This window comes from Labeo rohita, chromosome 16 (assembly GCF_022985175.1).
Source record: "Labeo rohita strain BAU-BD-2019 chromosome 16, IGBB_LRoh.1.0, whole genome shotgun sequence".
Lineage (NCBI taxonomy): Eukaryota > Metazoa > Chordata > Actinopteri > Cypriniformes > Cyprinidae > Labeo > Labeo rohita.
The window spans coordinates 8,646,422-8,672,334 of NC_066884.1; the positions used below are offsets into that span (position 1 = coordinate 8,646,422).

The window sequence follows — 25,913 nt, forward strand, 5'->3', positions numbered from 1 at the left end:
AGTGAAAAATAAGATATTTACATAAAATTTACATAGAAAATTCTATTTCAAATAAATGCTGTTCCTTTGAACTTTACATTCATCAAAGAATCCTGAACAAAAATATTAACCAGCACAGCTATTTTCAGCAGTTGTAATAATAATAAATGTTTCTTAAGCATAAAATCAGCATATTAAAATAATTTTTGGAGTACCATGTGATAAAAAATCAATTAAAAACTCAGCATCACAGGATAAATGATATATTATAATATACTAAAATAGAGAACAGTTATGTTAAATTGTAACAATATTTCACTGTATGTTTTCCTGTATTTCTTCATCAAATAAATCCAGCCTCGGTGAACATAAATTCAGTTTCCACTAGCATTTTGTCAACAGGATGGATGATTTGTAAACATTTGTGCATCTTTAAAGCTGAACACATTTTATCATGTTGATTTTAGTCTTTCAAAACTTTAAGGCTAGTGAATTTAAGTTAAACAAACTGAAGATAGTATTAGACTAGAATGTTTCAGCATCTCTACACACTGGATCTTGAGTTACAGGGCTGTCAAAAGTGTTGATAATATTCCAGTTATAATGCACTTTGTTGTAGGAAGAAACTTTCGAAGTCTTTCGGAGATGGTATATATCCATGCTGACAGATTCCCTGTGGAGACTCTCTGTATGATATGAGGGTATGCAAGAAAAGTTCAGCAGGGAATCTTCCTTTTGTTTATGCTTGTTTATGATCTCGAAGCGTAAGTGAAGTATTTCTGCTGATGTACCAGTAACTGTGACTGCATCTCAAGAAACACCTGTTATAACACGTGACAGTGTAAGAGGAAAGGTTGTAGACATTACCTGTCAAAGTGAACAGCGTAATCCAATTCAGCTCATCATTTGCTGAATAGCTGTTGCCAGGCTAGCCCTTTATGCAATGTTTTTGTTTGTTTATTTGCTACTTGATATTTTTACTGTATGACAAGCCTACGGAATGTGTTGCTGCCAGGTAATTGCTTGTAAAATGCTTGTCAAGGGAGATATCTGCCACGGCTAGCAGATAACCGTTCAGAAGTGCATGCTTGCCATCTGTTTACCTTGGCAGTTTTACATATGAAAAATGAAGCTCTTTTTTAACCCACTCTGGATAAGAGCATCTGCTAAATTCCATAAAGGAAAGTGAAATTAAAATTCTGAAGTATTTATATACCCAGTTATATTGGAACACACTCAAATGCTCAAAAAGTTTTTCTGTGGAAAACACAAAAAGGAATTTTTAAAGAGTCAAAACATTGATCATAGAATGAGAGTTCTTAGCAAACTCAGGCTGCCACAATCCAAAAAAGAGCTAAAAAAAAGTCTGTATGACTTGTGTTCCATATTTCTTAAGGGAATAATTCACAAAAATTTAATTTTGCTGAAAATGTATTCACCCTCTGGCTATCCAAGTTGTAGATTTGTTTCTTCGTCAGAACAGATTTGGAGAAATTTAAACATTACATCACTTGCTCACCAACTGATCCTTTGCAGTTAATGGGTGCTGTCAGGATGAGAGTCCGAACAGCTGATTAAAACATCACAATAATCCATAAGTAATCCACATATCTCTAGTCTAATGTCTTGTGAAGTGCTTGCAAAAAAGAAAATCCATCAAGACGTTTTTACTTAAAACTGTTGCTAAATACAACATCTGAATCAGGAGAGAAATAAGCACAAAACTGTTTACTAACGTAAACAGTCCAAAACAGTTGTAAACAAATAAGTTGGTGGATTCTGATATGAGAGGACAACATGGACTGTATTTTTTCGCTGAAGGAAATGTTATTATGGATTGTGGACTTGACTTAATTTAAACATCTTAAAGGATTTGTTTCTTACAAACATGCAGCTTTTCACTTCAGAAGACATTAATTGATGGACAGGAGTGGTGTGGATTACTTGTGGATTATTGTGATGTTTTTATCAGGTATTTAGGACTCTCATTCTGGCGGCACCCATTTACTACAGAGGGTCCATTTGATGAGCAACTGACGTTATGTTTTAGATTTCTCCAAATCTGTTCTGGCGAAGAAACAAATCTTGAAAACCTAAGGTTGAGTACATTTTAAACCAATTTCATTTTTGGGTGACTATTCCTTTAAGTCTTAGCTGCTGTTGTATGAAAAATGAAAAAGATTCTTTTAAAATACTTTTTTGTGTGTTTTTCATAAAAAAAAATAACAGCTTACAGGTTTGGAACAACATGGGGGTGAGTAAATAATTATATAGTCTTAAAGGGGTCATTTGGATGCCCATTTTCCACAAGATGATATGATTCTTTAGGGTCTTAATGAAAAGTCTATAATATACTTTGGTTAAAAGTTCTCAATGGTAGTGTAAAACAACACCCTTTTTTACCTTGTAGCTCGGCAAAAATCAACCCATTCTGATGGATTGTTCCCTTAAATGCAAATGAGCTCTGCTTGCCCCGCCCCTCTCTTCTCTCTTTAGAGTGACGAGCCTGTTTACTTTAGCCACATTTAGCGTGTTTAGCTGCGAAACTTGCTAACTAGCACGTTGTTAGGAAGGGTGATTGCAGAGATTCATAAAAAAAACCCTTATACTCACTTCTGCTGTAAGTAAAGCTGTATCACGATTGATTTGGCGAACATAGACGCATTTATGTAGATCGGGAGGCGCATTCCCTTCACAAACAAACCTAATCCACTGCATCTTCAGCGGCTCAGATGTCAGGAGTAAATGACAACCGCTATGTTAATTATTACATCCAGCAACACAACACCTCAATCGCTCAGAGATATTCTTTGTTTAACTAACATCCCTGCTCCGGCATCAAAACTATGGAGGTCGGACTGTTACAGCTGATTTAGGGCGGGTCTGAGGTAAGACACTCATGTCAATCAACTATCGTGGGAGCGGCCTCTGTGGGTGTGACGCCACACCGACAGGCATCTAAGAATGGCTCGATTTGAAAAAGGGGATATTATTTTTACAGATTAATTAAAAACCACTGCATGGATTTTTATCATTATAGGGTAGATTTGTGCATACACTGCCAACACACATTAATATTCAAACAACATGTAAAAGTGAAACTGTACAAACACCTAAATATCTAAACAATGAGCTTTTTGTCTGTTGGTGGGTTTTATGTGGCCAAATAGGAGGATCTGAGCCATGATAGAGGCAATCACAGTCCCATAGTTTTGCCAAAACAAATGAATAACTCTGAGCCAGAGGGGATTGTGTTGCACAAAATTGAGGGATTTCTTTGTGGATTCCAAAAAGCGGTGTTCAAAAATCTGCCGTGTTTCTCATCCTTGCCTCCACCCTCCAAAAATCGGTGATGCATGAAACATTTTGACTTCCGCTGCTTTAACAAGCAGAATACTGTATAGAAACGTTGTAGAAAGCCAAGGGCTTTTAGACTAACACTGTCAGATCGGTGGACAGCATCCCACTTCATGATTACAGCTGTTGTTGCAGGGAGTTCCTCAAATTCTTATTCAGTCTCAATAGCAGTGGAGGAGACTGCGTGTACCGGTGGAATCTGTCACAGGAGCACTGCTTAACTGCCGCCCCATCAGCTCCACTGTGTGGCTGTTCTCTTGAGACTGACACTTCAGTGAATACTGAGAGAGGGATTCAGCACTACCTGTATTCCCAGCATGTCCCAGTAGCCATTAGGGATACCAAGTTTGTACGTCTTTTTCAGATAATACCTGTATTAGACGTTGAGTTAGTGTTGGTATTCCTTTCATATTTAAGCATGATTCATAGACATTTGAGATGAAAGAGACAGCTCACACAAAAATGAAAATTCTGTTATTAATTACTCACCCTCATGTCGTTCCAAACCTGTAAGACCTCCATTCATCTTCAGAACACATTTTCATTTTCATTTCAAGAAAAGAAATTGTGGAATAAAGTTATTTTTGTTTTCTTTGTGCACAAAAAGTATTCTCATAGTGTCATAACATTACGGTAACGCCACGTAGACTGTTTTAACAATGTCCTTACTACCTTTTTGGGCCTTGAACGTTTCAGTTGTCTTGCTGTCTGTGCAGGGTCAGAAAGCTTTTAGATTTCATCAAAAATATCTTAATTTGTGTTCTGAAGATGAACGAAGGTCTTTAAGTTACCTAATGTGTTGTACTCACAAATGAAACCGTACTTAGCAGAACATAGTGTATTTAAATGGGTGTTAATGGGTGAAACAGAAAATTAGATTTGAACTTGAATCATTTGAGTTATGTTTGCTTTAGTCACCTCAAAACCAAAAGTAATGAGAATCTAATGAGAATCACCTTTGAGAATAATGAAAATACAGAAACGTGAATACTTGGTACATTATTATAATGAGAATTAATGAGAAATGCAAAAAATGCTAATGGATCAAACATAATTTTCATTATGCAAAATAGCATTACTTTTTTTCTTTGGATTTGGGTGTGAAATATGACCTGGACATGTTTTTTTATGTGTTATATTCAGCCTAATAGTATTTTCAACATCTGCACAACCTTGGTCTTGCAGAAAAGGCAAGACTTTCAAAAATGTATTACTCTTTTGGCCTTTATATGCCATTTTTATTCGTAGTACGGTAGATAGATGGGATGAAGATGGGGGATTGAGAAAATAGAATCAAACTCACTTCAGCTGCATCAGCACCAGGGCTCAATATGTCAAAGCTTGTGCACTAAGGTGTTATATTTTGATCAAAGACTATAAAAACATCAATAATATGTAACCCTGGACCACAAAACCAGTCATAAGGGTCAATTTTTTAAAACTGAGATGTATACATTGAGATGTATACATTGATGTATTTGTTGACTTGAATATTTGAATATCTGCAATCTGAGAGTGCAAAAAAAATGAAATATTGAGAAAATCACCTTTAAGTTGTCCAAATGAAGTTCTTAGCATACTGCTAATCAAAAATTATGTTTTGATATATTTACCATTAGAAATTTACAAAATATCTTCATGGAACTTGATCTTTCCTTAATATCCTAATGATTTTTGGCATAAAAGAAAAAACGATAACTTTGACTCGTACGATGTATTGTTGGCTATTGCTACAAATATATCAGTGCTACTTGTCTTGTGGTCCAGGGTCACATATAATTTTCTTTATATATGTATGTATGTGTGTGTGTATACATATATATATATATACATATGTATATATGATAAAGTAATATTATTGAAGTACACAATATTAAAAGTGCACTTTAATAATATGTATTAATAATGTGAATTAAATGACCACTCTATATTAGGTTATTTACAATAATCACAATTTGCATTATGAAACTACATACCATATTTAGTGTTATTTACCAGTCAGAAGGGGTGTAATCAGTTAAGTGTTATCAGTGGGTGTAATATAGCACTGAGATTTCATGAAACTTAAAAACGTTGTGTGTGTCTATATAAAGAGGCTCAGTGAGAGTCATTAACAGAGACAGAAATAGAGGGGAACTGGCTGAGAAAACACTCAAAAATAGCATCCAGAGGATGAAAGACTGATGACGTAGTTTGTCGACAATGTTGAGAAGTTTGCACACATACACCGAGGGAGAGATCCGCTCACCTGCGTATTATCGCCGCTGACCTATAATGTATGAGGCTGTCAGCTGTCAGTGCGATACAGTGGGAGTGATGGATGACTTTGCATTGGCTGAGAATAATGCTTTCATTGAGTTGTTCTCTTTCACAGTGCACTTCTCATAGGTCAGATCTACCGCTCACAGTCCGCTTCTGGCTGGATTACTCCTCTGTGTGAGTCGCGGCCACAATTTCATACTAATTGAATTAAATTTGAAAGCTCTGACATATACTAAAGCAACATAACAAGATGTGTTTTCTACCAATAGAGCTTTTGTTTGCAAAGGCAAGCATCACTACTACTACTGCACATTCTGGGATTTTCTTTCTGTATATTAAGACATCCATCCATCATTCAATATCCATCCATCAGCTCAGATTTCTCTCTCCTTTCTCTCCGCATACACTGTGTAATATCTGTTTGCTCAGCTCATTTGCTCTATATTATAACTGATTGGGATGGTGGGGGATTCTGATTAGAAATTTTCCCACACATCAGCTCAATACATGACTGTCTCTATAGGATTCTCATATGTTTCGGTATAAATACACCAGCATAATACATTCCCAGTAAAAAAAAAATATGGGGTGTTATGTAGCAAATCACACATTTTTCTTTAACAGAATTTTGAAATATGCAGATATCGACCATGCATCATTATCATTTATCAAAACCAGACTTATTTGCTTGCTTTAAACAGTAAAAGTAAAGAATGATCTGACTTGATGTGGTTTGTGCTTGGTGCCATTGATTTTGTAATACAAATGCAGAAGCATTAAGACTGTCAGTTGGCTTTAATTGAATCTTTGAATAAACATTACAAAAAGTGGCTTTAACGTCAGTATGCAGTATTGTTTGTTTTATTTCCATATTGAATATCTTTGGTTTACAGTCTACATCCATTTTTCAAACAAGTTGGTTGGTCAGACACATTCTGTGATATTTTAAAGTAGTTTAATTGTAATAAATCACATTACTTTGACTGCTTAAAGAAAAATGATATCATAAAAAAAAAATCTCTCACTTTATTTTTTTCCCCCTTTTAGCACAAGTATCTCCTGAAACATGAGCGACATCTACGAATCTGCAGCCAATTCTCTGGGCCTGTTCAACAGCCCCTGCCTGACCAAAGTAGAGCTACGGATCGCCTGCAAAGGCATCTCAGACAGGGATGCCCTCTCCAAGCCGGATCCCTGTGTGGTCATCAAAATGCAGTCCCATGGCCAGTGGTTGGAGGTGAGTTTGAATTTTATGTTTAAGATGTGAAAATTTCTAGTTATGTGACTAAATGCAGTAATGTTTAGCGAGCAGGGTCTTCTAATTGTTTTGGGGGACCATGTCAATGCATTTTCTTTGCACTTTTGCCTTTTTCACACATTCCTTTGCTGTTTTTTCCCTTTGTTTTCCAATTTCACACTCATTTTCACACCATAGCATCTCACATGAGTGTAGGTTTAGATGTGGATGTATAGAAATGTCCCTACCAAAATGATAAAACTACTAAATAATCAGTAACAATATTTGAAATGATCACAGTTGTAAGTGAATGTAATGTAGAACTTGTTTGCATTTGTAAAATAGAAGTATTTCAGTTGATAAGTAGTCATTTTAGTTCCAGAGATACTATTAAAATTATTGGTAACACTTTACAATAAGCTTCATTAATTTACTACATTAGTTAACATGAACTAAGAATGAACAGTAATTAGTAAATGCACTGTGAACTAAGATGAACTAACAATGAACAACTGTTTTTTTTAAATAACTAACTTCAGGAAAGATTAATAAATAGTGTAATACATGTCTTTTTCATTGTTCGTTCATGTTTTTATGGAAACACTCCACTTTTTTTGAAAATAGGCTCATTTTTCAAGTCCCCTAGAGTTAAACAGTTGAGTTTTACTGTTTTCAAATCTATCCAGCCAATCTCCGGTCTGGCGGTAGCACTTTTAGCATAGCTTAGCATAGATCATTGAATCTAATTAGACCTAGGGCTGGGCGATAATTCGATAATGATAATTATCGCGATATAATTTTCCTCGATAAACCGATATGAAGAGTTCGATAAATGTTTGAAATAATTTTTAGGTGCCAAAAGCAACTCCATTTATCCGCTCGGATCAAAGTTCAAACTGCCGTGCTGCGCGAGCTCACTAGGCACAATACATTTAGTTTTACTCCGTCACACGAGCACTAAACAACGCTGTGAGATCCAGTGTGAAAAACTTGAATTCAGCGATGAACACAAATGTGTTTCAAACTAGTTTAAAGTGTGCAACGGAAGGCAGTCAGAAGGCTTTTCAATCTACACATTGCCATCATTTACCATGGATTTACTGTAGTAACACTCACTGCACCATGGTATTGCGGCAGCAATGTGGGATATACACACTGAATTTTATTACAGGAGTAATGGTACATAATTATAGTATGTATGTATTTGTGATTAAGCTATAGCATGTGTGCATTTATTATCATTATCAGACAACCCAAACCTGTTTCTTGATTTAATACAATATAACTCATTAGAACATGCAGAAATTAATTTTTCTATTTAGATATTTATTTTGTTAAGGAACATTAATGGTCTGGTTTCTACAACTTTCACTTTGGAGCAAAAATCTGACTTTAAACTTGAAAGAAATAAAGATTTGACATTTTTATTGTGAAAATTATCGATAACGACTGACATGAAAAAAATTATTGTGATAATTTATATACCCATATCGCCCAGCCCTAATTTGACCGTTTCGATATTTTTCCTATTTAAAACTTGAAACTTCTGTAGTTACTTCGTGTACAAAGACGGACGAAAATTTAAAAGTTGCGTTTTCTAGGTCGATATGGCTAGGAACTATACTCAGCCGGTGCAATGATATTATGCAGCTGCAACTCTGCATCTACACAAACTTAGTGCTTAGTGCTACACTTTGAGGCGCTGCGTAATATCATTGCACCTGCTGCACCCATGGTACGGATTATTATGACGGAATGAGAGTACAGTTCCTAGTCATATCAGCCTAGAAAATCACAACTTTTCATTTTCCGTCAGTCTTAGTACACAAAGTAACTACAGAAGAGTCAAGTTTTAAATAGGAAAATATTGTCAATATATAGGATCATTTTTGAGTGAGATGCTATTGGTCTAATCAGATTCAATGATCTGTGCTAAGCTATGCTAAAAGTGCTACCGCCAGACCCGGAGATCGGCTGAATGGATTTGAAAACGGTAAAACTCAACTGTTTAACTCTAGGGGAGTTGGACAATGAGCCTATTTTCCAAAAAAGTGGAGTGTTAACAAATTCCACTTTACTATAAAGTGTTACCAAATTGTATTTTTTTCTGTTTTCAAGTTTAATTGAGGCTTTAGTCATTTTGCTGTTTGTTTTTGTCATTTTTATTTGTTTTTAATACATGTACCAGGGCATTTTTAAATATACATTTCAGTTTTACTTATTTTAAGTTAAACTAAATGTTAAAACTTCAGTTTTTTTCAAGTAATGTAAATGTTTAAATCTTTTTAGTTTTTGTTTTCTATAACCCTGGGAGCAGTTTGCTGAACTTTACGTCTACAAAAATCAAGTAATGTTCAACTGCGCAACTGTTTAGCCAACAGGTAACTTCAGTGTGTAGGTGAAAGCATATTGCCTCTACTTAGTTTAGCTGATTTTAAAACCTACGCAAAAATATAGGGGAACATGTGAGAGCATGCTTGTGTGTGAATGAGCAGAAGAGAAGCAGGCGGCATATGTTCACTGAGAAATCTTCCTGTCAGGTTATCAAGGCTTTGCCAGCTCACCAGCGGGAATCTGTTCTCACCACTCTCAATCTCATTAGACATTCACATATTCACTTATGGTGATTCTGCTCTTTGAGTGTGTGCGTGTGTGTTTCTGAAGGAAACCACACTGTAAAGTCTTCATTTTGCTACGTTTCATACCTGTTCTCAAAGGCCCGCTTCATTCCTCCTGGAAATCCCACTATGAAGAGTATTTGAAGAACGTCTGTCTGTTTGTTCTTTAAGGGCTATTAAGTGAGCTTGTTGCATCGTGCTTTCTACATTTTTTTCAATTCCAAATGCCTCGAGACTTGCACATTAGAGATTTTAAATGGGATTACTGGTGAGATAGCGTGCGATGTCGTAAAATAAAGCTAATAAACCAAAGACCTTTTCAAAGAGTCAAAAACTCCTTGTTTATGTGCTATAAGCTAATGCCTAATTAAACCAAATATCCTGATATATATCCTGATGTTGCCTGAAGCCAATTTACATTTCTAGCTCAACAAACAAACCAATGTGATTTATTGCAGTCGTGATTGCATTTCACCTCTTAACCCGTTTCCGCCAAGATTCAGTGCTGTTTCGGGTCAGACTCATTTATCTGGAAATGTCACTTCTGCATGCTATTGTATTGAGTGCCCCAATGACTTAAATTTCATATCTGCAGGTTTTGGCTAAATATAATTTGAGTGGATTATCCCACTGTGATAGTTTCTCTCTCTGTTTGATAGCTCATCTCTCACTTTCCAACTGTACACTGGGAGTCATTATCAAATCTTTAGCTGAAGTATGACAGTGTTAATTAAATTCACTCTGCATTTCGCTACCAAGAATATCCCTCATTCATCTGGAGCTGTGAGAGGAGAAAAATGGGTTGGGGAGGGAAAATTCAGAAACAGATTTTGTATTTATATATCATTTAGACACTAACATTCAAAAGTTTGGGATAAGTAATGTATGCTTTTTGAAAGAAACTAATCATTTTATTCTGCACAGGTGCATTAAATTGATCAAAAGTGACATTCAAGACAACTGTACTTAGAAAAGATTTATATTTCAAATAAATGTTGCTCTTTTTAATGTTCTGTTCATCAAAGATTTCTGGAAAAAATAATGTATTATAGGGCTGCACAATTAATTCAATTAATCAGTTACAGATGCTACAATTATGTAATCGTTCAAAGGCACGATTACAAAAGAAAAAACAAATAAAAAATCCACTTACATTATTCTGCTTTCTTAAGATGTTTGTATGGGTGGGTGGGTGTGTGAGAGAGAGTGTGTATTTTTCCTACAGGTTATCTTAAGTTTTTTTTTTCTCATTGTTTTAATTTTTACATGTTTTCTTTTTTTACATTCAAAGAAGAAACTATATATAAAAATGTGACATGCAGTTGCTTCAAAATATATAAGCTTAATAAATATATAAAGCTTTTTAAAACATCATTCAGTGTAAACTGTGATAATCGTAATTAATAGTCGCAATTACAATTTCAAGCTTTTTTGTCGTAATGTATTATGATTTCCAACTACAAATTTCAATGTTTTTAACATTGATAATAATAATAAATGTTTCTTGAGCACCAAATCAGCATATTAGAATGATTTCTGAAGGAAATCTTTGACGCAGAAGACTAGACTTGCATCACAAGAATAATGATTTTGCATCACAGGAATAAACTATATATTAAAATGCATTAAAATAGAAAATTATTTTAAATATTATTTCAAAATATTACCATTGTTACTGTATCTTTGATTAAATAAATGCAAAAGCCGAAGAGTCTTCTTTCAAAAACAACTTTTTTTTCTCAAAATTGAATATTAGTGTACTTTGAAAGCAAATGAGTTTGTTTTAAATAACTGTACTGTCTGTCAATAGTGTTGCGTTTTGAAATCTCAAAATCAGCAGTGGCTGTCTATTGACCCTTGATCAAGATTAGTGTTTGTTTGTTTAGCTGGTGGCTCTTGAATGAGTGTAAGTACAGGAAACAGCACTTGTGCGCTTGAACAAGCTTTTAAACTGCGGCAGCCACAGAGAGTAAAGACCTGCTGCTGACCCTGCCTGCGATTAGCCCACTGCAGCTGCTTACAACTCGAGCACCATCAAGCAAAGAGAGATGGTCACAAACTCTCTGAGCAAATCCACCATGCTCTGAATCACAAAGACGGCACTCTAGAATGTGGACAGTAAGTCATGATGGGCCCTCAGTCTCTGGGGTGAAGGGCCTCTAATGCACTCAGACCGTTTCCATGTTGTGCCCTTTAAAATGTGCTGGAAGTATGCTTTGTGCATGGCAGCTGCATTCAGAGAGGCTCACTGGTCCTGTGCAACTTGGTCTAATGTGTGCTTTAAATGGCCAAGGTTTTTCGGTGAGCTGTCACTTTCCGACTTCTCATTTTAATGTTTTCATCCTTCTCCATTAAAAATGCAACTTTTAAAACATTTATGGTATGAAATGCCTAGAAGTGATCGTTCACAGGTAGATGTTCTCGCTTCAAGGCTTCATTCATAACCCACTGCAATGTTTTTTTTAACTTCTGTCCATTAAAATCCACGTTCCTGAAATTACTTGGCCTGAAAGAGAGATTTCCCTAACATAGTTAGATTAGCTGTCAAACAGCAAGTTGGATTGGACTGGAGACAAGTGATGGTCTGATCAACCATACTCCATTTTAAAAAGCCATCTGCTGCACAGTCTGTGTGTCTGCATGTGTTTTCTTTATTACAGCTGCTTTATTATTTACTCACACACAGACAGCACAGTTCATTTGTTTTGGGTGCGTGACTGAATTTTGTATCTGTTTTGTGTGTGTGTGTGTGTTTAAAGGGACCTGCACACCTATATATAAATAGTAAAATAAAATAAATTAAAATAAATATATAATATTATATATTATTATGTAAATATTTGATATGTACTAAATATATACTAATATATAGTAGTATATAGTCCTGGAAATGTCTCTAGTTAATCTTAAGCTACAATTTTTTTTTTTTTCATTATTACAGCTGCTCTATTATTCGTGACTGATTTTTTGTCAAAATGGAAAAAAACCCCATAAAATATATAAAATAAAAAACCAAAACCATATATGTATATATATATATATATATATATATTTCTTAATATTTCTTTAAATATATACATACATACATATATATATATATATATATATGTATGTATATATATATTTAAAGAAATATTAAGAAATATTAATATAAACAATTGTGTATTATGTATATATTTAATTTATATTCTTCATATATACCAATTTATAGAATTGGAAATTTCTGTAGATGACCTAGGGAAAGTTAAATTACTTTTTTAAAATTTGTGTTAATGATCTTCTTCCCCCTGTGTGTGTCAAAAATATGTTATTGGCAAAAAATGGCCTTTGTGAGAGCAATTATATACAATAATTTTGTCCAGGAATCACCAAATTATTGAACAGATTTATTATTGATCAAATTTTTATCAAACACTTCATTACCATTTATATGTGTTAAAAATACTAATAATATATAAAATAAAATATTTTTTGAATAAATATGATATATTTTTTATTACTTTTTTTTAAATATAATTAACATACGTTATTGGCTAAAAATGGACTTCATGAGTGTAATTATATATAATAATTTTGTCCAGTAATCACCAAATTATTGGTCAGAAGGTGTATGATGTATTATTAAACTCTTCATTACCAATTCCCAATTCTGTGTGTGACAAAAAAAAAAAAAAAAAAAAGAATTATATATTAAATACAATTATTTTAAATAAAGATTATATATATATATATATTCTAATTTTATTTATTTATTTTTTTATTACTTTTTACATAGTAATTTTTCCTAAGTCTGTCTAAAATATTTTATTGGCATGAAATCGCCTTTATGAGTGCAATTTTGTTCAGTAATCGTAAAATTATTGGTCAAAAAGGTGTGGGATCCTTGTATCCTCTAATATCAAACACTTCATTACCAATTCTGTGTGTGAGAAATACCAATACATAAAAGTGTTTTCACTCAAAGAGCCTCATAATCAGAGCTCTGAGATAACTGACACCACCCTCTCAGTTTCTCAGAAAATGAATGCTATCTGAGAAACACACAAAAAATGTCTGGGTCCAAAGTTACATTGCCACCGGCTATAATGACCTGTCAGCGTGTCAGATCCCAGTGCCCTGGCTGTCAGCTCTCACCAATAATCAGACAAAAGGCAGAACTGAAGATGAGAGTCTGACTGTCAGCGACAGCATTCACTCGCACATCTGAATGACTGTGGCAGGTGGAGCTGCTCTTTCATCTACCCAGAGTGCCAATCACAGGGAGCACTCCTGTTGAATAAGGATAGCGGATCTCCATATCACTCCCTTCGGGGTGCAATCTAGATTTCACTCGCACAGATCAAGACTGATTTCATGCTCTGAAATAATTGGATATTGATGTAAAAAGAACGACAGAACTGTGTGTCTGTAGCTGCAAGGTGTAGTGATGTCATACTAGTGTTTCTCACATCACAATCGCATACTACAGTGGAAGAGACACTGAAGTTGTACTAGGGTGTTGTGGTTGGTATGTCATTGCTAAGGAGTCCTGAGTTGTTGCTAGGGCATTACTAAGTGTTTTTTTGGGTAATCTGAGTGGTTAGGTAGTTGCTTACTAACTTACTAATCAAAGATCTACAGTATTATGCACAGCAAGGCTGCATTTATTCAATCAAACATGCAAAAACAGTAATATTGTGAAATATTTTTACAATTTAAAATAACTTTTTTTATGTCAATCTTTTTTAAATATGTTTTCTTGTGATGACAAAGCTGAATTTTCTGAATTTTCAAAGATGAACACAAAGACAGTGGTGTGTGAATTCATGAAAGCATTAATAAAGCACAACCCCCTCACACCTTCAGCACTCATGCATCCTTATAGAAGAGCTTTACTACCACTGAACGTCACTGTGGCTAACAGGCACTTCTCACTGTACTCCTCCTCTAGCAACACCAGAACATTTTGGATTCTTTTGGATCCAAAATTCACTTGGTCTCTTGAGACCAGAGTATGGATCCCCAGAAGTCTATATTTTGTAAATATGGGCCTTGGAAGAGGTTCAGTGAGTTTATTATGCTTTGGTTACAGTAGGTAATTCTAGTGGTGACAACAACCATACATTTCCCTTCTGTGTCATACTCTGTGAGATAAAGTGTTACTCTTTTCATAGCTTTTGCTGACTCTGAGACACTTGGTATTTCTCCGGCTCTTTTTCTAGCAAAAATGCACTCATCACTAAATGAAAACTTAAAGTGAAGACCTGATTATTTCAGGAGCCTTGTCACAAGTCCATTGTTTTTGAATGTCGGTGCTACTTCTGTTATATTTTCACACTTAAAACAATAATTTGTTATTCCTCTTGTACCATTGACCTCTTTTATGCTAAGAAATAAGTCAACTGGCAGTTCTCTCAAAAGTGGTTTCATTGTTGACAGCAGTCTGAGTATGATTCAGCAGGCTATAAAACACGTTTAACCATCAGGTAATTACTTTTCTTTAAAAGTTTTGGTTCAATATACTTATCGGTTGATCAGAAATAGCCTTAAACCTACACGTTTTATTTAGCAAGTTTCAGGAGGGTGTACTCATTTTTGCAACACAACATTTTATCACTTTGATAAGAAAATCTTATGCTGAAGTATTTTGACATCTGTCTTTGGTAATTAATCAAACAGGCTTGTTAGAACATTATACCTCCAAAGAATCCTAATATGCCTTCTAAGTAAAGAGTAATTGCTGAATTTGTTAAATTTTAAAGGGGGTGTACTCATTTATGCTGTGCGCTGTCTGTATGTGTATCTATCTATCTATCTATATGTATGTATATATATATATATATATATATATATGTATGTATGTGTGTGTGTGTGTGTGTGTGATAATATATGTGATACTTTTGTTTGCCATGGCATTTCTGTTTTGAAAGTGAACATTTTGTTCTTTTTCATCTTTCACCTTTTTCTTTTGCCTCTGTAAACTTTAACCCTCCAGGTTTTGTGTAGTACTCATGAATTTGAGAGGCACGTTTCTCGGTTTAACTCTTTTATAGTCCTTCAGCTCAAGTCCACAACAGCTTATAATCAAATCAAGATAAATATATCACTTGCAAAGAGAGAAATAATGTATTTTATTATTATTATTAAATCTTATAAATAAATGATTTTGCTTTGGCATTTTCTAAAGTGGAGCTGTGGCTTATCATGATGCAGCGCTCCTCAACTTCAGTGACATTTAAAAAATAATATCAATATTCATGAAGCGTAAGAGTAAACAGGCTGGCAGAGTTATGCAGCTAGACATGGGTCATCTGGGCACTGATGATTACAATCTGTCAGTTATGTGATGGAAGATGTCCTTTCCTTGTGTGTTCCCATTCTGTTCCTTCACCCCTTCATGTGCACATACAAGGTATTTTTGTCTTTATATCTACAAGATAGACTGGGGCTGAACATCTCTTTTGCATTTGGAGCTCTGTTTCACCATCATTAATTTATCACAATAAAACTTGAATTTGAAAGTCTGTCCCAGTTGGATATGGACATATTCTTGCAGCTTGTTGCCTCACTAATGGTTATATTTTAAAAATGCTTAAAAATGTTAGTTTTGAGTGTGAGTTGGAAGAAATTCTTCCAATAATGATTTGATGATTTGAATTGAGAAGTGTTGTGCTGCTTAATATTTTTGTGGAAACCAGGGGCGTCGTTAGGACTAATCATTCGGGGCTCAAGCCCCGAAAGATTTTTCTTTATCCCTGAATGTTTTTGTATCGCTGTATGATTTCCGAGGAATTCTGAATGAATTTGCATGAATTGATCAAAAGCCGGTCATTACACTTAAAACAAATCGCGACATAGACTACTATCTGTAAATATTATGCCGCAAAATACCATTCAAAAGTGAATCCTGAATGTTCTGCGTGTGTCTTTATTAATGAATGGTGCAGACACAGGCGTGGTTTCCTTTACGACACACAAGCGCGCATGACGCTCACTGTGATTTCAGCGTCTGCCATAAAAAATGCAAGAACAAAATCTCCAGAACTGCTCTGAGAGTACTTTGTGAGCAGTTCACTGTTTCATTTGAGTAAACCAGGGTTATATACTCACAGAAATGTAAAGGCATTCACGGAAACCCGTCAAAATAAAAGTTCGGTTTAGCTTGTATAAACATTGTGGCAGAAATATATTACTATCATTCAGTAGAATGTATGTACCTACAGTAATACTACTACTACAACTGTTGAAAAATTAATAAAACTTTGTTACACAATATTTCTTTCATCTTTAAAATTTTATTAGTACATTCCCTATTTATTTGCCAAAAATAAAATTTAATTTTCATGTATTACAAGATAAATTAATATTTTATGCCTTTATTTCATAAACAGACAAATGTAAATACACAACAGAGAAGGCTGTTGTAGAAATAAATAAAAGTTATTTTATGCATTTAAATGAATAGACATGGTAAAACAAATCTGGTAACAATAAAATATAAGGGGAGAAAAAATAAAACACTTCATTAGGGCCCTAAACACTTAACTTTTGATAAATTGGCATTAAATTGTATAAGTTTCATTGTTTTAATTAATTAGACATGTTTTTTTTATTAATAAAATTTAATTTACCCATTAAAAAGGAGTCCAGAAAAATGTAAACGGAAAAAAACAGAATTTAGGAAAAAAAATATTTTTGCATGCAAATCTATATTTTTAAATGTATTATTTTATTTGTGTAAAATATTTTTGTAAAGTTAAAATTTTGTGATAATACTTTGATATGTTTGCTATTTGCAGTGATTAATATTTACTATTTTTTCATAGTGTAACACTGTTGTTTTGTGCCACTGCTTTGGCAAAGTATCTGTCAAATGAACTAAAATCGAAAGCACAATATGACTTTGCTCACACGATGAGTTCATGATCCAATGTTTTCAGAGTATCAGAAGAGGGGTGAGTCAGGTCATCAACCTTTTTTCTGTGTTCAATTTGCATAGTGAACATGGGTTAACTTATGGCTCATATTTTTGAACTCTTAAAGTGCCTTAGATTAATGAATTTAACTTTAAAATATATCAAATTTTCTCCTGGGGGGCATGCCCCCCATAGCTCCCTAGAAGGATCCAGGTTCACCCACCTGTGTCTAACAAAATCTTGCGTTATTATGATGTGAGCTCCCTGATGTTTTGCCACCAGCCCCAGATGTTTTCAAATCCTAGAAACGCCCCTGGTGGAAACCATGATGTAATTTATTTTTAAGATGATGATGAATAGAACATTCAAAAGAATAATTTATTAAAAACAAATCTTTTTTATAATACATTATAAATGTTTTTGCTGTTACTTTTGATCTGTTTAATGCATCTTTGATGAATAAAAGTGTTAATTCCTTTCAAAACTTTTGAATGGTACACTGTAAAAAACAAAAAACACAATTTGTTGCGTCAACTTAAAATATTTTGTTACCCTGTTTAGTCAACTTGAAATATAAAGTTGTACTAAGTGAAAACTTAGATATTTGAGCTGACTAAATAAACAATTTGGTTTGTTTACTTGTTACCGAGCTGCCTTAAAATTTTAAGTTGAATGAACTCAAATAAATTGAGTTGTACAAGTTTTTACAACTTTTTGTGCAATTTTAATTTAATTGAACAAAAAGTCAAAAATTAGATGTTAGAAATACAAAATGCATTGTATTTTGGTTCATTCATCACACTTCAAATAGTCCAGTTGAGTGCATTGCATTGTGAGATATAGTATCTCATAAATAGAAAGAGTAACATTAGTATGCTATTCAGAATATAGCTTTTTTTCTCCAAATGGCCATTGAATTTGGATTTCCACACTTTCTGTCTCTTCCGCCTCCATCCTTTCATCGTCCTCCTTGAAAAATCCACTTTTCTGCCACCCTTTGTTTAGCGTCTCCTTCGCAGGTGTTCAAAGACAGCAAGCGAGATCTCAGTTGTGTCACTTTTCCTTTTTGCCTCATTTAAAATGGACAGCTGCATCGTTAAATGAAGGAAAGGTTTCTTCACACAGGTTGGCCTTATTTAAAGGCATTCGACAAACTGAGCGGTGATGTGAGAGCCGGGCAAACATCTTATTTGGGGTGCTGGTGTGCAGTTGAAACGGTTAATGATAGCTGTTGCTGCACCCTGCGGTCCTCCACCTCGGGCCCTGCTCTCATAAGCGGGAAGATGGGGCCACGCTTATTAGCCTTGGAGAAAACCTCCATTCTCTCCCACTGATGGGCTAATGAGGAGAAGCAGCCCATTAACTATGCAGAATGAAGGTGGCTGCACATTCAGAGACCGCATGTTTTGACTGAGATGTGAGGAAAGGAAGGTAAATGTGGCTTCCGGGGGCAATTAGACCCATGTGTGGTGGATGTTGCACGTTGAGGCTTATCCTTTGGGGCAGTGCTATTTGTGACTTGTGTGTGTGTGTGTGTGTGTGTGTGTGTTTTGTATGTGTGAGAATGGATGTGATGAAATCTTATGAAATATGCTTATGCTTGCCAAACTTCCATCCGGCGTATCACACTCACAAGAAACGAGGCTGGTGTGAAAACATTTATAGTAGCTTGTTTTGCATGCTGTTTCAGTGGATCAGCCATTCTTAATATGCTTACACAACAATGTGGAATTGTTGGGCCATACTAATATTCCGGGTTAAAGGAGAAGTTCACTTCCAGAACAAACGTACACATCTTGTACTCACCCCCTTGTCATTCAAGATGTTCTTGTCTTTCTTTCTTCAGAAAGAAAGAAATTGTTTTTTTGAGGAAAACATTTCTGGAATATTCTCCATATAGTGGACTTCAATGGTGCCCCTGAGTTTGTACTTCCAAAATGCAGTTTAAATGCAGCTTCAAATGGCTCTAAACCGATCCCAGCCAAGGAAGAAGTGTCTTATCTAGTGAAACGATTGGTTATTTTCAAAAAGAAATTAGTGAACATACAAAGAAGGTCAAATGCCCTTTATAAAACATGTAAACAGCAATGTAGGACGATTTTGATGTTGAAGAAGAAAACGAGACAGGAGTTTTTAGACATAAATGCAAAGCTATGCATGCAAAGCGCAGAACTAGACAAGACCATTTGAAGTTAAAAAGCATAAAAATTGCAATTTTTTTTTTTTTTTGAAAACCAATCGGTTTGCTAGATAAGACCCTTCTTCCTCGGCTGGGATTGTTTAGAGCCCTTTGAAGCTGCATTTAAACTGCATTTTGGAAGTTCAATCTCCGGGGCACCATTGAAGTCCACTATATGGAAAATATTCCTGAAATGCTTTTCTCAAAAAACATAATTTCTTTACGGCTGAAGAAAGAAAGACATGAACATCTTGGATGACAAGGGGGTGAGTACATTATTTCCTTACTTTTTTTCTTTTTACCATGAGGTGCTTACAGTGGAATTGAACAGGTCCATAATTTTTAAACACTCGCTGTTTTAAAAGGCACACAGTAAACAATATAAATAGTAGTATGATTATAGTGTGAAAAAATGCTTGCTAACCTTATTTGTGTAAAGTTTGTTGCCATGATAACAGAATACGGTAAACTTTAAAATGACTGTAAAAATTGATTTTAACATCTTTACAGCTCAAATAATACAAAAGTTTTAACAGAAGAATGAATGGAAATGCTTTTATAAAATATAAGCTTCACATTTCTGTTCTGTTATAATACTTTTATTTAGAGAAGAGTACATTACAGTTATTAAAAGTGACAGTGAAGATTGTTTATATTTATACATCCAAAAAAAAGTGTATATATATATATATATATATATATATTTTTTTTTTTTTTTTTAGATTTTTGGATGTATAAATATAAAAATCTTCACTGTCACTGTCACTATATATATATGTTGTCTTTAATGTCAAATACTTAGATTTACCCAATTACTTTATTCAGTATTTTAAACTTTTGTCAACAACAATAACCAGTTTAAAATTGTATCTAAATACATGTACGCAGAAACAGAAGCTCACAGGGCTGCAATATTATGACAAAAATCATTATTGTAGATTGTTGCTCTTCATATTGTAATAATGATTATTAATATCAATATAGAAAACAGTATACAACGTTTTTATTTTGTTTTGGGCATGTCACATTCTGGCTTCATAGTTGGCTTCATAGTTGGGTCCATTTTCAGCGCTGACTAATCTAAGTGCCTCTGATTGGCCAATGCATTCCTAAATTCAACAGAAATGCATTTGATTGGTTATAAGGCTAAACACTGAACAAAACTGTGCGTAAAAGCAATCTGATGCATTGTGAGTGAATCGAAATGTAATTTGGAAAATTGACACTTTTTATTCATTTTCAAATTTTATTTTAATTGCGACAGCCGTAATTCGTTGTTTAATTGTGCAAGGGCATTTTTTTGCCTCTTTTTCTTGAATTCATGGGGCATTTTTGTTCATATTGGTGGCATTTTTGCCACAAGCTCTCGTAAATTTCTGACCCTGATCTTTTGTGTGTGAACTACTGCTTTATACCATGATTGTATAATCAACACATGGATATATATCACCATTTGAGCAGCTCCAGTGAAGCCTTTCCAACAATGGTGTCCTGAATATTTATTGGTATCTCCAGAGCTCTGCTGTCTATGCGTTGGCTGCTCTGCCCCTCACTGCCAAAAGACTGTCAGTCCAGTCTAGTGATGAACTCAGGCCCCTGTTTATGCAGGCATAAAGGGACTTTTCTAAGGCTGAGTGGACACACATCTTTCTTGAAAAGCTGGCTTGTCCTGCCTTCTCTTGCCAGAAATTGTCATGTGGGATCTGCTTGTTAATGTGTATGGGAGCGTGATGGAAGACCCATGAATGGAAGGCTTGGCTTGGCATGGCTCTGCTTTTCTGGTTCCAGATCACATTTTTATTTTCCTGAGGAAAAATCATGCAAGGTCTGATATGTGATCAGTGAGCAATGAAATGGACTGGTCAATTTTTGGCCATTCTGAAAATATTGACATTGTTGTGCTTGGCAGAATAACAGAAGTAGGAGTTCCCCTCGTGTCTTTTTCTGTTTAGCAATTATGCTTAGTGATTTACTCATGGTTAATTGATTAACAAAACTGAGTTACATCTATTTACAGCTCATCGTAAAAGATTACTTAATTCATTTTACTCAATTTCTTTGATTATGCTTGGTAAGGTTTACACAGTTCTCCCAATCCTCTTACATCTCATGTGTGATTCCAACCTGTTTTTGACTTGTTTGCACAAAAATAGACAAAATAGAGGCAATTACTTCTTTACTGATGAATAGTCACAAGGAGCATTCTGAGAGGTTAACAAATTGCCTGATGTACAACAGAGCAGATGTTTCCTGACAGCGGTGTCGGAATACTCCCTATACAAACAACAATTAGACTGAGAACGGATGTGTATTAAGCATCATCAGAACGGTACAGTGTTCACTTTGATAAGTGAGGATTATTTGCATATTCAGCAGCAGAAATAAGCAGCTGTGTGGAGGTCCATGCCATACCGACTGATGTTTATTCCCTCCAGGTGAATGCTGAGTAGATGGCACACGCAACTTTCCCAATAAAACAGCGCCAGCTGCCCTGAGGAAGCCCCTGTAAATAAAGAGCAAACACCTGGAAGAGTCAGGCAAATATTTATAGACCTTAATGAAGAGAAATGATGGTGTCTCCAGATGGTTGGTGCAAATTAAATGGGTAGCCTTGAGTTATATAAACTGGCCATTTTAATGCTGAAGTAAACATTAAAAAAAAAGATTTGGATAAATGAAGAAAATATGAATGTGCTGAAGTTGTAATTTGGAATTTGGAACACCTTCAGGCCATGCAAGATGTAGATGAGTTTGTTTTTTTTTTTTTTCTTTTTCTTTTTTTGAAGAAATGTATTACATCACTTACTCACCAGTGGATCCTCTACAGTGAATGGGTGCCGTCAGAATAAAAACATCACTATAATCCACAAGTAATCCACACGTAATCCAGTCCATCAATTAATATCATGTGAAGTGAAAAACTGCATGTTTAAAGGAAACAAATACGTTATTAAAGTATTTTAACTTTAAACAGTTACTTCTGGCCAAAATACCAATCTATAATGAAGACCAGTCAAGCAGCAAACTCACTGTACACCTTGGACGGCCTTAGATAGTAAAGTTTCATTTTTGGGTAAGATATTTTAAATGTTAAGCTTCAGCAAATGACATGTGAGACATACAGAGTTCATAACAAACATCCACTTTACACAAGTGAAATACAGGTACATTACTGAGGCAGACATTTACATTATAATTAAACTTTTTTAAATGGTAAAAGATCTTCTCTGTCAGAAAGAACGAAAGAAAGCAAGCTTGGTGTTTACCCCTTGCAGAGAGCAGACTGATATCAAAAAGAACAGATTTCTGAGTCTCTGAGCTTCCTAAGGAAAGTTAAACAACTGAGACTAAACCATGACTAGGCGGCTGAGGGATGTCAGATAAAACGAATGCTTTTCTTTGCCTGCGTGAGGTTAGAGGCAGATACATTCTTCAGGAACAGGGATTTGGCAGTGACATGTTTTATCTTTTTGTTCTGAGATATATTACATTTACTGGTTTCATTCAAAAGGTGATTATACTGTATGGTATCTCAAATGAGCTTAATAAGAGTGTTTAAACATACCATATTCTCCTGAGTGTACTAAGTTAAGTTTTTCTTTTTTTTCTTGCTTTTTTCCATCCTCTGTATCAAAATGCTTTGCTATATCTGCAGTTAGCACTTGCATTTAGTTAGTGCATTTTAGTTGAGATTGATAAGAGCCATTAGGCTAAGCACACAAAGAAAATCACCTAGAGGTGGTTTTGCTGGTTAATTGTAAGATAAGTAGAAATAGATTGAGTTTGTACAGTACTGATTGATCACTTCTTTAAGGTCACTTCTGAGGTCACTGATTCCATCTTGATCTTGGCCTGAGTATCAGCACTTGTCAAATGTCTTTTTACTTCCTAATCAAGAAGCTTGTCTTGAGATGAAATATTGACCTTAGAAATCCTTCTTGAAAGCTATTAACTTGATTAACCTAAGTAGAGACTCTTCAGAACATCCACTACAGTGAATTCAGCTCAAGTTAAGCCAAGACTAGAATACTACTATACAGTGTGTGCTGTGTCTGAAAGTGAATGAAATGTGATAAAAGTATCTAATAAACATTTAGACAAAGCTTAGTTGTCTCAAAAAGACAAACGTGACACTATTTGCTAAGGTTGATGATAGCCTCATGTTATTACATGCACTTTCATTGGATGGAAAAGAAAAGCTTGCACATTCTGATGTTAATAACTCTTTTTGTATTCTACAGAAGAAACTAAGTCATATGGATTTTGAAAGATACAAGAATTTTCTGTTTTGGGAGAAGTGTCCCTTTAATAAGGTGATGTGACATCATGTAACAGACTAAAAGCGGTCATTGAAGTCATGTGAAAAACGTGGCATAATGCTGTCAAAGAAAACTCCGCTCAAACATGCATAAAATGGCTTTTACAAACCAATTGCCAATAACTCACAATTTAGAGTTAAAAAAAGCCAGAATTACGAGATATGAACTCGTAATTCTGACAATTTCTCTCAGAAATGCGTAATATAAGCTCACTTGTTATAAATTCAGAACTGCTAAATATAAACTCATAACTCATAAACTCATTTTTTCAGAATTGCATGATATGAACTCGCAGGCGTAAGTTATAAAGTCAGAATTGCAAGATAAAAACTCGTAATTCTGACATTTTCTCAAAATTGCATGATATAAACTCGCAATTGTAAGTTATAAAGTCAGAATTGCAAGATATGAACTCGTAATTCTGACATTTTCTCAGAATGGCATGATATAAACTTGCAATTGTAAGTTATAAAGTCAGAACTGCAAGATGTAAACTCGTAATTCTGACATTTTTTCAGAATTGCATGATATAAACTCGCAATTGTAAGTTATAAAGTCAGAATTGCAAGATGTAAACTCGTAATTCTGACATTTTCTCAGGATTGCATGATATAAACTCGTAATTCTGATATTTTCTCAGAATTGCCTGATATAAACTCACAATTGTGAGTTATAGTCAGAAATGTGATGTAAAATTGTAATTCTGACTATTTTAATCAAAATTGCATGATATGAACCCAATTTTTTCTCACAAATGCGAATTTGTATCATGCAATTCTGAGGAAAAAAGTCAGAACTGCGAGTTTGTATCATGTAATTCTGAAAGAAAAAAATGGTGAGATAAGAAAAAGTCAGAATTGTAAGATAAAAAGTCGCAATTACCTTTTTTTTTTCACTTTTTATTCAGTGGCAGAAACGGCTTCCATACATCCAGTTATCATCTCCTCATCATCATTTTTTTTTTTTTTGTTCATTTTTATCACATTTGGAAAATTGGATAAAATCTTAGCAATGAAGTCTTGAAACGATGTTACAACTGAAAAACTGCATTGCATTTTGGGATGCACTATTCCATGCAGTGTATTCTCTTATACCTCAAATGTGGGTAATAGATTTTTCTTTCTCGTATTCCATGCATTCAGAAATGTTATATACTGCACATTGTGTACTTCTTGCAGAAATAGTAGTATTGTAGTATGGTGGTATGTTATTCTAAACGTTAAGTAGATATTTGTTTTGTGGTGTGTTACAGGTGGACAGGACAGAGGTGATTCGGAGCTGTATAAACCCCACGTTTTCTAAGGTCTTCACCCAGGACTTCTACTTCGAAGAGATACAGCGACTACGTTACGAGCTCTACGACATTAGCAGTAGTCATAATGGCATGAGAGAGGCGGATTGCCTGGGAGCAATTGAGTGCACACTGGGCCAAGTAAGCAAATTCAAGCAGGCTAGGTATGATTATTATGGTTTTTCTCATTTTGCTTGGCAATGCTCATTTTGCAACAGGATCTCTACATCGTTGATTGCACACAGTCAGGGAAGAGTGGGGCCGGCACTGTGCCCAAATCAGATGAAGCCTCCTAATTAAATAATCACACCAACAACCGTTAAGAGCATTTCCGGACATTTTATGGCTGATTGAATTTTGAAACGTGAGATGTCTGTGTAGTTGGCTCTGTGTGTGGAGGACGGCCGGCCCAGATGGGCCATGCTACTCTCTTATCTGCAGTTTGAGCAAATGGAAAACCAGACACATGATCTTCCGCCAGATGGTTAAGATTTGCAGTTTCTCAGTAAAGAATGTGCTAGGAGCTTATAGTGTTTAACGGATGCCAATATTCAATTTGTTCAATATTCATGTGTTTATCTTTTTGCATTAAAGCCACTTTTGAAGTTAGCTTTTCTCTCTGAGGAGCTGGGTTGTTTGTTTTTATTCAGTCTGGTTTGGTTGGAGGGGAAAAAGGAGAAGGTAGTGAAGTTGTCAAAATGAGCTGCGTTTAATAAAGTGAGAAAGCGTGGTGTTGACACTTACTCGTACAGAGTTGCTAGGGGAAATAAAACCAA

At 34.8% G+C, this 25,913-nt stretch overlaps 1 protein-coding gene across 1 annotated transcript in view; it reads left to right on the plus strand.

The window, feature by feature from the left end:
• Positions 1-25,913, plus strand: part of cpne4a (copine IVa) — a 64,568-nt gene that overhangs the window by 5,778 nt on the left and 32,877 nt on the right. Inside the window, exons 2-3 of the mRNA XM_051131830.1 lie at positions 6,646-6,835; positions 25,099-25,278. Coding sequence (XP_050987787.1) covers positions 6,665-6,835; positions 25,099-25,278 — 351 coding nt within the window. The 5' untranslated portion in view covers positions 6,646-6,664. The remainder of the gene's footprint in view (positions 1-6,645; positions 6,836-25,098; positions 25,279-25,913) is intronic.